At 48.8% G+C, this 14,629-nt stretch overlaps 1 protein-coding gene across 1 annotated transcript in view; it reads left to right on the forward strand.

The window, feature by feature from the left end:
* The first annotated feature begins 11,742 nt into the window (after positions 1–11,742).
* LOC135810037 (MAM and LDL-receptor class A domain-containing protein 1-like) overlaps positions 11,743–14,629 on the forward strand; it is a 58,557-nt gene continuing 55,670 nt past the window's right edge. The window contains exon 1 of the mRNA XM_065323504.1: positions 11,743–12,424. Coding sequence (XP_065179576.1) covers positions 12,108–12,424 — 317 coding nt within the window. The 5' untranslated portion in view covers positions 11,743–12,107. The remainder of the gene's footprint in view (positions 12,425–14,629) is intronic.

Consider the following 14,629-nt stretch of genomic DNA (forward strand, 5'->3'; position numbering starts at 1 on the left):
TAACAATAAGCCTTGTGTGTGCTTCCATTAGTTTTGATTGGTATGCGGTGCTTTATTGGCGAGAGGCGAGCCGCTGTTTACCTGCGACAAGAAGTTGATTTTTCGAAAGTCGTAAAACTCAAGTCGCAGTGCGAAGCAACTCGTCAAAAACTCACCTGCTTGATATGGCGCTTCTGGTCATCGCAGAGCCATGAAATTTTGGCTCGGAGTATAACCAAGAGTGCACTCTTGGTATAACACATAGTAGTCTCACTGTGACATATGTTTTCTAATCAAAATACCAAGAGAGAAAGTGAATACTGAGTCCGTTCCGGTTTGCAACCGGTGTCCTATTTGAAACCGTCCCCTCTACATGCCACATGGTGTATGTGTACGTGTACGTGTGTAATAAGCGCAAATCGCTAAAAAAGCGTCGATGCAGATGGGCGACGCGACGACATGTCGACAGGCTAGCTAGCTAGGCTAGCTGTCACCACGTCAGCGCTTGGCTTGACACCAGGGAGTAGTAAAATACTCCCTGCTTGACACCCTCAGATCATGCCGAGTTATGGCGACACGTCATCATGGTCATTGTTATTACAGTACCGTATTTGTGAAAGGTGATGATCAGTGATGATGGCCGCGCGGGTTGTACATGTACCGCCAGTATACCGGTACTTGTAAGTTGTACTAAAGTTGTAGTTTGGTTGGATTACCAATTGGTAATCTATTTTTACTTCGCCAGAATGAACAGAACAGGCATTGCTGCCTGCTGAGCTCTCACGAAATGAGGAAGAAAGGAAAGAAATATCACATGTCGAGAGTGTGAAGCATTTAGTTCGCAAATCCGAACGGGAGTTTCTTCCCTGAACAAGGTAGCGAAACCAGAGATACTCTTCGCTACCTTGTTGGAAGTAACAGTTACTGTAAAAGCCATTATTCTAACGAGGCGCATATATAACGATTTCCCAATATCGACTGGTTTACGTGTACCAAAGGTAACGATTCTCACGCATTCTCAACGCTCAATAGGACAGTATACAGTCAACTTCGCTTATAACGACTGTGGATATAACGACAATTCGCGAATAACGACATAATTTTCATGCCCAGAGCTAGGGCCTAGGGGTGCGCGGATTATGCTCGCACGCAACCGATATTATGCTTTCGGGCATTTCCCGCGGAACTTCGAAAGTATTCTCCCAAAACATCGAAAAAATTCTCCAGAATTCCCCCCAAAAAAAGAACCCCAGCATGGAACCGTGCCTTGCGCATGCTCTTTAGTAGTATGCAAAATGGACGGTCAGGCACGTAATCACTGCATGCATGATCTACACTACATTTATAGGTACCTCGACTCGAAAGTTAGTTGATGCATGGACAGCACAAGTGGACCGCCTCGCCGACATTGCCGCAACACACCCCCATGCTGCATTTGCTGGCTATGTTTTTGGCCTCCGACATCGTTGGACCTTCCTTCAGCGTACCATGCCTACAATGGGCACTCATATGGAGCCCTTGCTCAGTGCTATTCGCAGCCATTTGTTACCTGCCCTGACCAAGCATGAGGCCAGTGACGTCGAGATGGATATGGTTGCGCTTCCAGCTCGATATGGAGGTCTGTCGTTGGACAACCCCGTCATCGATTCCTCCCGCAAACACACGGCATCGGTTGAGTGCACCGCTAATCTTGCAACCCAGATCGCCACAGGCGGCTCGGACCTGATAGGGAGCATCAGACAAGACCATGAAGCAAAGACTGCCGTGCAACAGCGCCACCGCGCCACCCTCGACACCAAGGCTAACGAAATCCAGTCTCGGCTGCCCGAGCCGCAACAACGGGCCATGGCGTTGGCAAGAGAGAAGGGAGCCTCCAGCACGCTCACAACAATACCGGTGGCTGAGCACGGATTCTGCTTCGACGTCAAGTCCGACTTCCATGACCACGTGCGCATGCGATATTGTTGGCCACTGGACAACCTGCCGGCTTCTTGCCCATGTGGAGCACGCTACTCGGTGGATCATGTGCAGATTTGTAAACTCTCCGGCTTCATCCATATGCGTCACAACGATCCTACCGACTTTATCGCCTCATGCATGAAGGAGGTGCATTGTGATGTTGAGGTGGAGCCGAAGCTCCAACCTCTCACCGGTGAGGTCCTCCAGCGACGCACCGCCAACACCGATCCGGATGCCCGCGCTGACTTGAGAGTGAGGGGGTTCTGGACGGATAGCAGAAACGCATTCTTTGATACAAGGGTGTTCTATCCCCATGCGTCAAGCTACCGCTCCAGATCCCTCTCCTCTCTGTACCGAAGCTTTGAAGGGGAGAAGAAGCGTGCGTATGGGGAGAGAATTCTCCACGTCGAGCATGGTTCCTTCACCCCTCTGGTCTTCTCTTCCTGTGGGGGGATGGGCCACGAAGCTGCCAGCACGGTGAAGAGGCTGGCAAGTGCTTTAGCCGTGAGGAGGCATGCGCCGTACAGCCAGATGGTGTGTTGGCTCAGATGCATGCTAAGCTTTTCGCTAGCCAGGTCTGCTATTCGCTGTGTCCGTGGATCACGCTCAATTCGCCGCCGTCACTTTGACCATGCCCCTGTCGACCTGGTCCGAGCAGAGGCACAGCTGGTGGTCAGCTAGACAGTTGTCCAGTCATCATGTTTAATTTCTGAGAAGTTCTCAATCTATCATTTTCATGCCAGGCGTGAGCCAGCCCCTGGCTTAACAAAATGGGTGCTCCTTTTTAGTTTAGTTTTCTTCCTTTTAGTTTAGTTTTTCTTCTCTTCTTCTTTTTATTTTGCTTTGCCCGTACAAGAGGCTTACTTTGCGCATGATCTACACTACATGTACCGGTACATGTATACGTACTAGATCTACATATATCTGACTGTACACAGCTACTGGTATGTCGTGTCCGGGTATTGGCATGTACGTGCGTCCATGGATGCGCGCTTGTTCTCTGGCAGGTCAAAATTGACAGAATTCCCCCAAAACTCTTCTGAAGGTCAATGCATCTGGCAAAAGATCGCTAGAATTCCCCTAAAATTCCCAAAATTTTCTCGACGATAGTATTCCCAAATTATTCCGGGAATAATCCGCGCACCCCTAGGCCCTACCCAGAGCAAAGTCCCTTCCAACTGTGACACATAAATGAGACTTCGGGTATAACGACACTTCGCGAATAAGGACACTTTTCTGATGCCCCGCCGAGTGTCGTTATAAGCGAAGTTGACTGTATGTATCGATTTCTGTATAACGATTTCTATTTTAACGACAGATTTCACCTCGTTAACTCGTTAGAGTTAGCACTTCGTTATCTGAGGCTTTTACTGTAGTTAGTTTAGTTAGTAAGCGAAGAGGGAAGAGGTGTATGCAATAGTATGGATCCAGGGACCATACTAGGGTCCATAGTACCCGTGTCTACTACATTGTATGTTATGTTGTTGGTTGACAGCATGTTTATTTATTTTTTACTACAAAGCACTGGCCAGCAACATAAAAGGGGAGGTAGACAAAATTGGACAAGCGAACATTGACAACACAGAGGAGCCTGGCATGCGTGCCGATGAGGTAGGTCAACCTCCCCCGACCTAGTGGTCTCGGGTTCACCAGTTGGTCTACGCATCAGGAAGGGGAAATGGACAGAGAAAGGGAGAATGACCATGAGGAGCTTCCCAGGAGAGGAAGAGTGAGTGAGAGAGAGAGAGAGAGAAACAAAAAATGATAATAATAGAGACAACCGGTTATTCTCAGTGCTGGTGGACGTCAGTGGCCCATAGCCAATTGGTCTGGCGGAGGTGATGGTAGGCCTTGGTCTTGAATGTCGGCAATTTCTTGAGAGTTGGGCGATCGGCAAGAATTGGGGCAGGCAGTGTGTTCCAGCTCTCCAGGACAAAGTATGGGAAGGAGGGGCGGATGAACTCTGGACTGGAGGCTGGCAGAGGAGTTGCGAGTTGGAAAGAGTGGCCACCGAGGGACTGGCGTTGCCGGCGCGTCCGGGGTGCAGCGTTAACTCTTACTGGTGGAGGTACCATGTTGGTAAGCAGAGCTGGACCTGGTATGCATTGCAGCTTATACAGGTAGCATAGCCCGTAAACATGCCTTCGGATTGCCAGGCTGGGGAGCAATAAGGGGCCAATAACCTTCATGGCTCGACGCTGGACCAGGTCCAGCTGATGGAGGTGACAATGTGCCGCACTTGCCCAGACGAGAGGGGCGTACTCCATTATAGGCCGTACAAATCCTTTGTACACAGTTAGGCGCCCTGCACTGTCCAGGATCCGAGACGCCTTTCGGAGCAGGCCGAGTCGCTGGTTGGCTCTAACGGCAAGGGAACGGATGTGGGCCCGGAAGGAGAGAGTACTGTCAAATAACACTCCTAGCAGCTTGGGCTGAGGGCTCTCAGGCACCTGCATGCCATCAAATGTGAGCTGTGGGACATCCAGGGATGGTCTATGGCGGTCAAGGAGTATTGCCTGAGATTTTGATGGCTCGAACTTTATCTTCCATTGGGCACCCCAAGTCTGCAGGCGGTCAATAGATGCTTGGAGGCTATTGCAAGCAGCAGAGATGGCATCTGGGTTTCTGATTAGGGCATAGAGTGTTGTATCGTCCGCATAGACAGCTAGATTGGAGCCTGAGGCCAAACACTGTTCTGCATCGTTTACATATAACAGGAAAAGAGTGGGACCTAGGAGGTTACCCTGGGGCACTCCAGCCTTGATCGGGAACAGTGAGGAGGACTGACCGTCAACAACTACAGTCAGTTCTCGGTCATGGAGATACGACCTTAGCCAAGCCAGGAGTTGGCCGTGGATGCCACATTGCTGTGCCTTCGCCGCAAGGACACCTGTGTGGGAAACCTTGTCGAATGCCCCGGCAATATCAACTGCCAGGGCATGCACAAGACCACCATGTATCTAATACAGTGTAAGTACTAAGTAGTATCAAGTATTTTTTTATTATTTGCGGATTTCCCAAAGACATAATGATCAAAGTTGAGGGGGTCCATTTTTAATGAGAGGCTGTAGGGTGGTTGTTGCAGTAATCATGGCAATCATGGTGCACGGAATACAACAGGCACAGGCAGTTGTACAAGCATGGAAAGGAATCGAGGTGTGTGATATCAGGAGATTGCGTGAAGCAGGCGGCGAGAGGAGGACGAGCAAAGGATTGTGCTGAAGGTGATATAGAGGATGATGGCGATGGGAATGAGGAGCGGAGCAGTGGTGATGAAGACAGCAGTAGTATAGGGGAGGGGGTTCTGGCTCACCTGAAGGTGAGCCAAAATCGACTTTCTCGATCGGCCCTATATATATTATGGCCTATCGGGCCGATCTCTCAAGTCTCCCCCTCCCCCTATCATGACTTCTGTGGGAATGTGTGTGATATTGACTCTTACCAGGAGATAGGTCTTTCATACAGTTCCCCCTCTCCTACTCTATGGTTCTAACCCTTCAATATACTTCTTATTTTTTATGGTGAGAAATGTGTGTGGGAGCTCAAAGTCCTAATTTTACCCCTCCAACCACTGATTTCCCCCAAAATCGTTGGCTCAACCCAATTTCAGAAAAGTGAGTCAACTTGCTCCCTCCGAGAAATCAGACCGAAATCGGAAGTGAGCCAACTTGAGCTTTTTTTTCACTTTAATATCCCGATTTAATCTATATTAGAGGATCCGAGGGCTCTCAAACCCGATCTTGACTCACTTCAAGGACTGATGTGGATCGGTTCCTGAGTCAACTTCGGGTGGTTCAGCTTTGGATGATTTACTACCATTAAACGGTAACTCATACCCATTTTCCATCTCATCATCAACAATATGTTTCCCATCTTCTTGCTCTCGTGGCATCTATTCAGCATACTCAACTGTTTCCTGTTTTACTACGGTTTTGCTAAGGGATTGCTCATTTCCTCATAATTATATCTTTTCTTGTTTTCGCTAGCTACAAGCGAGGGTCCCTGGTTCGTGTCCTGGTGGTGACAGTCAATTTTTTCTTCAGACTTTTCCCGTTTGTCTCTTTCCCTCAAATTAGTGAAGATTTCTTGTTTTTCTTCATCTTTTTTTATAATCGGTGGTCTCCAACTAACTTGAGTTCAGTGCTGCTCTCACCTCAACAAGTTTTCCTTCTGTGGGTATGAAAGTTGTGTTTTGCACCTGATCATCTTTACATGAGGTGGGTGGTTTCGAAAATGTGAAGGTCTTCATCCTTCTTTCTATGATATATTTGTTTATTTGTTTATGAAATATAGCAGCAGTAATGGGGATGAGAAGAAGAAGGAAAAGGAGGTATATCACGTTGTTTGATTTTCCCGATGTATTTCCCGATGTTGTCGGTGTAATTCCCAATGTTTCCGATGAAATTCCTGATGTCGGTGGGGTTGATGCTGTTGATGCTCTCGATGTTGTCGGTCTTCCCGGTATTCCCGATGTTCCTGATGTAATTCCCGATTTTCCCGATGTAATTCCCGATGTTCCCGATGTATTTCCTGATGTAACTCCCGATATTCCCGATGTAATTCCCGATGTTCCCAATGTAATTCCCGATGTAATTCCCGATGTTCCCGATGTAATAATTAAATTCCCGATGTTCCCGATGTTGTCGGTGGTGTCGGTGTTGTTGGTGGTGTCGGTGGTGTTGGTGGTGTTGGTGCTGGTACAACGTCTAGTGCTATTTCTCACTGTTTTGTAGTTGGCAATTGTTCACTTTCTCTGCATGCAGGCAGGCATAGTGGGATGGGCTAAGACCATGATTGAGAAACAGAGGCTACCAGGTTCAAGTCTGGTGAGCTGATCTACTCACCTCCCACCACTTTAGGAGCTGCATCTGCGCCTTGATCCTTGAAGGGTGGTGGCGTTCCTACGGATGCGGACAACTCGGTTTCCAGCCGAGTCTCACGCGAACCGTGAACTTTTTCCTTTCTGCATACATGTATACCCTACTGGAAGTACATGCAACTATTCTATCCTTCTTCACGGATTTTTGATTGCGATGTACATGTATTCCAACTGACGAATGTCACAAGAAAACGTTCTGGGAAACACTAAACCGACCTCGCTTACGTGCGCATAGTCATGAGTGCGCATAGTCATGAGTGCGCATAGTCATGAGTGCGCATTTGGTACTGTTCATGTACTTCAAGTACACGTGTAGCTACATTGTATATTTCAAAGGTAAATTGGCGGAAGAGCCACGGTAAAGGAGAGAAAAGCAGCGCATGCGTCCGCACAACACAGTACTTCGACGGAGCAGAGAGGCCGATTGACAAGACCCCGCCTAAACAAACCGAAAAAGGTATGCAACTAGACAACTGACTCAGTTCCTGAACTGGAGAAGCAAAGAATAGAAAGAAGAGAGGAGAAAACTGGGGATAGCACGCCTCTACAGCGGATTGCGCCTCTGCAACCGCTAAGTCCAAAGCAACGGCGGGTGCATAGATAGGGGCGCCTAGCACTCCTAATGATACATTACACTAAACCGAACCAAGGCAAAGCTGACCTGGCACCGAATGAAGCCATGGCTCCGCTAGTATACGCCTCCCGGGTCTTGTCGGTGACCAGAGACGCTATCCTCTAGTTAATAAAATAATAATAGAAAAGTGGGAGATATTCCCCATGCTCACTGTAAAGTGTAAACAGTAGCTGCAGCAGTACTGACACTGTCCTCTACACTAGTCCATAATTATATGCAGTCAACACAGCCAGGGGGGTATTGTATTGCAACTCAGAGTGTGACCATCTTTAACGATCACCAAACGATCATCGGCAAACAGGTGCTGGGTGACGGTCCAAAGAAGGGGGAGCGAGGTTGGAGAAGGGAGCTTGTTTTCATGACGACACTTCTTTAGATACGACCTCCGTCTGCTTGCTGAGGGAGCGGATTCTACCAGCACGGGCAGTCTCCAGCAGGGAGTACTAAAACCTCCCCCCCCCCCCCCCCCGGGTCTCCAGCTTCTCAGCCAGAGAGAGAGACTGCAGTGTTTCGAGATGTTGGAGTGGGCTAAGGAGTAAGGTGCGACCGTCTAGACTCCTCACAACCAACCACTCACTGCTTGCTTTATGGCCTGGCGCGCTTTCCAAAAACATGTCTTGAGTTTTGTTCTCATACTTCCGGCCGGTGGTCAATGGATTGTTCGTGGCCGTTGAGTCTAGTCTTGGATGCCCCTTCCGTTTTAGCGGGTGAACTCTATCAGTACTCTATCAGTCTATGAATGTCCCGTCCACCGTGACACGGTCACACGCGTGCCCGGTACACCATGGTACACGATGCTGGATGTAAGACAATTTCCATCCAAGGGACAACTCTAACTTCGCTTCAGTGTCATGATATGGGTCGGTCTTGTTCCGGTGGTCGCTGCGGAGGATATCGTCATCTTTTATTCTCACGATGGCTATTATTGGCCTAGCCAATAATAGAATATTATACGCTTCCTCGCCTTGCCTTGGTTCAGCACTATTGTAGTTGTAGAAGTTAGTTTATTTAACGTCACACCACCCTTTGATACATGTGGACAACACTATTATTTTTCTTGCCTTCGTGCAGTTCTCGCTCGCTCATGTACATGTACATGTACATGTATATCTCGCAGTTATGTAGAGTACTCTGACGTTGATGCGTCACGTGAGTGGATTTAAAACTGCTTTGCCGCTCAGTGGACCTCATTGCGTTCGGCCAGTGACTATGAGCTCCGCCGATAAGACCTACTTCGAAATAACAATTTCGAAACTGCTTTAGCTGTCCGGAGATTGAGCGGTTGAATATCTTATAATTATTATTATTATTTGCATCCTTCGTGAAAGTGTTGGCTGACGAAGTGTAGAAGCCATTGGCCAACATTCGTGGACACATTCTTACCAACGGTAGGTTAAACTACAATGTATGGAACGTTTCACGACTCCCTGGTCAAAGCAAACAATTCTAAGGAAACAGCCTGTGTGAAAGCAGATTGGCATCCACACCTGTACCTCCTCACAGCAGCCGCCACTATACTCGTATGAGCGGTCGAAACTGCACGCTGCACAATCGACATGTCTATGTCATGTCTGTTGATCGCCAAGTGACAAATAATTCGTTTACAATGGGTTGCCAAGCGAGTGCGGTGGTGCATGGACAAGCGCTAAATAACTATTATCTAATGCATGAATTCTGCTGCTTGAGACATCTCGGGTGCAAGGACTTGAAAAGGGCACCCACAGCTAGCAGCAAGACCGCTCCCCCGTTTAGGGTTCGACCGCCAGAACCAATGACTGCCGGCCGGTGTTTCAGTTTAGATACGCTCTTCGAAGAATGTGAAGCCGAGCTAGCAGGGCGATGAGTGGACTGCCTTTCTGACCTACTGTACACACTAGCTGAACCAAGGGACATTGCGCTTCCCTACACGACTTCTTCAACAGCTTGAGCCTTTTTTGTACTTGTAAAGCTTTCGATTGGACTGCAGCGTTCTCGTGAGTCTCGGGAGATTCAGGAAGGTGTCTATCCGTCGTTTTGTTTTCTTTATGTATGTAGTATATTTGTGCTTGTGGACAATCGCTGAAACCCGGAAGGCCGTTGTGCTACGGAACAATTGTATGCACAGTCAAGCAGGCGAGTTGGCGATGGTGGAGGGTCGGGTTCCCCTGCCGTGCACGCGTGATTGGTGCTGCACCGAGCTTGTTTTGTGTGAAAGTATAATAATAATTATTCTTATATCTATACTTCAAGTATTACAAAATAATTGAGAGGCTTTGAATCGTTTTTCATCATAATCTAAATATTTGCCGGGTTGGAAGGTGGGAAACAGTCAAGCAGGCTACAACTCTTGGGGTTACATGATGATTGTGCTAGTATATCGCAGCCATCAGTGAACCGTGAACTTGTCAATCGCATCGTAATATACCAGACTCGGTTATGATGACTTGCCCACTTTATCCTGCAAGCGCCATCACTGGAAATAGATGTTTCCTTGGGACTGGGAGATTGCCACAGATCGCACTGTATCTGTACTTGTAGATCAAAACAGGCATGCCATGCCGCCCATGCAGAAAAGTAGTTTACCGGTATCACTCTTTTAGTCTTAGTAATGACTCCCAATGATTCTCTCCATAGCTAAGAAGTCAAATATTCCTGCATACATGTATTTCACGCCTTAGAGTTATAAATAAACTGCTTATATTTGGCTCCTTTTTAGGGATCGAACACATGCTTTGGTTTGTCGTGATAAATCTAATATTAACTTCGCACTAGGTCAATATACAATGTAGGAAATAGAAACTTCGTAAAAGACCTCAGCTTCACCTCGGTCGTTTACTCGGCTTTTATTTCCTATATTGACCTCGTGCTCAGTCAATAATTCAGCTTCACTCATTCTCTCCCTCGGTCTGGTCTTCTGTTGCTTGAAGTCATTGGGTCCAGAAGTCCACAACAGTTGTCTGAAGTTAGAAATGTGCTGAACTCCAAAGTGCATGAAATGATACAAGCGGCTCTGCGACGGGCAGCGGTACTGCTGCGGTAGGCATTTCGCATAATCCGTCACCTTATGCCAGGACGACACAGGCACGAGCAGCTCCTCTCCCACACTAGACGTGTGCAACCACGGACAAACCCGGGCTCAAGGGAACGCTCTCCGCCATCGCGACCCTGCTGGCCAGGTCTGTTCCAGCAGTCGTTGAGTGAAGCATTTCATCCATGGACTCACAGTCAGGGTTTTATGACTGCACAAGCAGGATGTACGCCCCAGGAATCTGCAAAACGACGGCCTGCATGGAGAGGACTGTGACTTGTGTTGATCACCGATTTCCACCATCATTGGTGATCACAGGTCACACACGGTAACGATTGTCATCGCATCACACATCGTGGGAACAAAATAAACTGTTACCAAAGACGCTGCAGCAAAATACTCCTCGGCACCTGGAAGTGATCGTTCACACAATACGGAAGCTCACATTGACAGGACGTATCGCCGCAGTATCATGCCTCCACACCACGTGGGTGTTCAGCCCAGCATTGCATGGTCTGCTTCGTTTTAAGATACCTCTTCGGCTACCATCCCTTTTCCGTGTGAAGCCAGCGCCTGCACTAAGTCTCCCTACACGCAGTTTCCCTACGCATCTCCGACGACGTCCAACCACGAACCGGGACAGGGCGCGTATGGCATTCGATGTCTTTTCCCTTTGTCACAAGTTAGTTTGTGCGCGACTGTACATACTTGCACTTCAGTTCGTTATGGCTGCTTTCCTTCATGAGTAGAGTACGCCTGTGATACTATCCCCGATCGAGGAAGCAGAGTACTGTCAGTGCCAGTGGTCCAACGAATCACCACTCGTCGTTTCAGCAGTGCGCTCAATCAGGCGTGACGCTAAAGTGAAAGAACAGAGGAAGAGTGCGGCACGGGCATGTCCACCTCTCAGGCGGTCACAGCTGATCACGCGCCCTCTCGACCAGCCGGTGTAAACGACCTACGCGCGAATTACGCAGTCGGTCCAGCTTGGAGCGCCGCGGCCACAGCCCCAGCCATCACCATTGTCATCGGCGCACTCTGAATTGATGAAGTAAGGAAGGAACAGTGGATCTACGAGAGTCGAAATGCACACGAGATTCAAGGACCTTCACATCATGTGCTCACACTCACACACTCAGGGCCTCGCCTAGAACTGTACTCTCGACTCCACTAGGCATGCGCTACCGATTTGCAGTATGCGTGAGGAGTAGTGTGAACTATGAACTATGATCTCACACCACGGGCGCCAGTGAGCCAGTAACACAGGGCATGAGGCGTTTGCCCCATTTACCTCCGCTAGACTACAGGCTAGACTCTAGCGCTTTTACTTGTGCTATCATCTGCGTCTGACTGAGTGGTGCTCGGCATTGAGCGGGTTGACGAGCATTATTGTTCAGATGACTATACCCGCGCTAGTTGTGCAATTCAGAAAGTGACACTAGGGCTTAGCACGCGGATTTCTCCGCTTTCTCCTTCCAGTTGTTGTTGTTGTCCTGATACTCCCTACAGGCTTCCTGCTCCCCTAACCGATCAGCCTAGTGGGACGGTGTTAGTGCGAGTAGTTTAGGCCGTCCTGGTCAGGCTTGTGGACCTGGGTTGTGTGGCAGTCTGGTGCCACCTACCACCGTTCTAGCTTGGTGGCTTGAGGTATGGCGTTGTCCACGGCACGCAGTAACATACACAGGTGTAGTAAGCTCTCCATTCTTCTGTTAGTCGGTGTGTTGCTGTTGGCGAATGCCGTTCCCGGCATCCTCAGCTCGTCTTCACGAGTTCGGTATCTAGAAGCCAGCAGTGCTTCTCATGTTCAGCTTCACCCCACCGTGGAGAATGTGCTGAAGGATTGCCCTCGTGCGTGCGCGTATGACGTGGACGCACTCTTTGTTACATGCCGTCTGACCGTACGTGGTGTGTACTGGACGGATGTCGTCGACTTCCTGTCGCTCCTTCCTACCTGGACCAAGCGAATGTAAGCCATGCAAAAAAGAGCCCTGCTCGTAATTTGGAAATGCATTCCAGTTTTAGTTTCGTGACTTTTCTTCCACCAAACAACGTCCAACAATACATGTAGTGAATATACGTTCTGCACTCGTGAGATACTGTTGTGGCGTGCAAGCTGTTTCCGATTCTGTGGTGACGCTCGGGTTCTTCACCGGTCAGGATTTACCTTAGTAATAGAAACCGGTAATTATAGTTCATCTGAAGTCAATGCACACTAGTACTACGAGCACAGTTTTCTGCATAACCTATGACAAGCATAAGCATGACACAGTAACATTCTAACTTCTTATCTGGACTGAAGTAACATTGTTCCATCCATTGCCCCTATGCCATGGTAGACTTACAACACAGTATGGCGTTATGTAAAATCTGGGCTGCCGGCTACAAACAGTGAGTGAGTGTAGATCTGGCTGTAGATCTACACTCACTGTAAATCTGCATGCCCTACATGACTGTAAATGCAGTCATATTCTCGTGCGGCGATACATGTATGCCTTTCAAGGACCAGGTCGACTGGGATGGGCCATGCATGGGGCATTACGGGCAAAATGTTGATCGAAAACAAGCGTTTTACGCGCAAAATGCGAGGTCAAGTCTGTCTGTTGAGCTGAGGAACCCTGGACTGGGGTCACAGGTTGCTCCGTGGACCGACCCCGTGGCCGTGGTCTGCAGATCATGCAGTGAGGGCAGGCCAGCTGATCAGCGGCATGGCGTGCTGTTTCCCTGGAGTCAGTGGAGATGTTTGAATAGCGGGTATACCGAGAGTCTGTTAGTCTAAATAATTAGGCGCGCTCAATACCACTGCAACTTGCAAGTGCAATGCTCATGTTGTTGAAGCAAGACTCAAGCGAGCAAGGGAACAGCACCATCGTGTCTTCAACTCAGAACTCAGAGGTTGTTTGTCCTCAGTTGACGGTTCATTGGGTTCCCTCCTGTTCCGGGTGACAGTTCTGGTGCATGCAGGCAGGTCAAGTACTAGTTAGCGTGAGTATTGCCGACTCGCGAAAGTAAAGAAAATAGAGCTAGTTCCGGACAAATCAGGCGAATGCCTTTGGGGTTTTCAGTACCGGTAGTGTCTTCGTTGTCAGATTGACCTACTGTTACTTGCGTCCTCGGCCAGCTCAGTTCTTTCGACGCAAGAAGAAATGGCAAACAGCGATGCGTCAAGTGTGGGCTGTCGCAGGATATGACTGTTACCGTTGTGGCTTGGTGGTTCCTTGTTCCCGGCCGTCGGAACGGTTGTGGAATATGCGCGACCGAAGAGTCGAGAGTATCCTCTGGAGCCCTCGGCTCCTGGAATCGGCGACATTCACAAACTCGGCAAACCACGATGGTCAATCGGAGGCTAATCACCGACATCGCACTACTCTGGTCCTGGCGAGCGACTACTTGCAGCTATCCTCGAGAGATCTGAGTGTGAGTGGTAGATCTACGGGCGCCTAGAAGTCCCCCCGCAAGAAAAGCTATATGAGCTACTTTACAAGGGTGTGCTGTGGTTCGTGTGTTAGCTGCGCTACGTCGCCATCCGCTGGCACATACTGTCGAAACATGGTGGATTATCGCTGCGGTGTGGTGTAGATCTACAGCCTGCGCATGTCTCACTCTGCAGCCTGCACCACATTGATGAACCTGCGGCAATCGATGTCAGAGCTTCCGCGTTGCACAGGCTTGTTCAAAGTTCAAAGCGAGATCGAGAGTATCAGTGAAAGAAAATGTCGTAGATTGTAGCCTGGAGGTCTGCAGCAGGAGTGACTGCGAATCATTATGTCTGCACAATAGACAAGAAAATCATCATGTTCACTCAACAACGCAAATGCATTGACCCAAGAGAGATGCGGAGTCTCTAACCTTTGCCTTTGGCGAATATCAGTGAAATCATGGGCTGTAAGTGCAACTGTAACTAGTGTAAACACAATCAATTATTATTTGTGGAGGTGAACATAAGTCGCATCACTGCATGGTCATACTATGAGTATGAACTGGGGCTTCATAGGGTCGTACGTGCACACATTCACCGCTTTCTGAACTAACTTGTGTACACCTTGCCCTAAATCCTGTGGTGGTGATGGGGAGAGGGGGGGGGGGGGGGCATATATCTGTCCCTGCGGGAATTTGCGGAAAAAATCATCGAAAACTTGCGCAAGAAATTGCGGCAGAAAACAACAAAAAATGC

The sequence above is a fragment of the Sycon ciliatum genome, chromosome 2 (genome assembly GCF_964019385.1).
Source record: "Sycon ciliatum chromosome 2, ocSycCili1.1, whole genome shotgun sequence".
Lineage (NCBI taxonomy): Eukaryota > Metazoa > Porifera > Calcarea > Leucosolenida > Sycettidae > Sycon > Sycon ciliatum.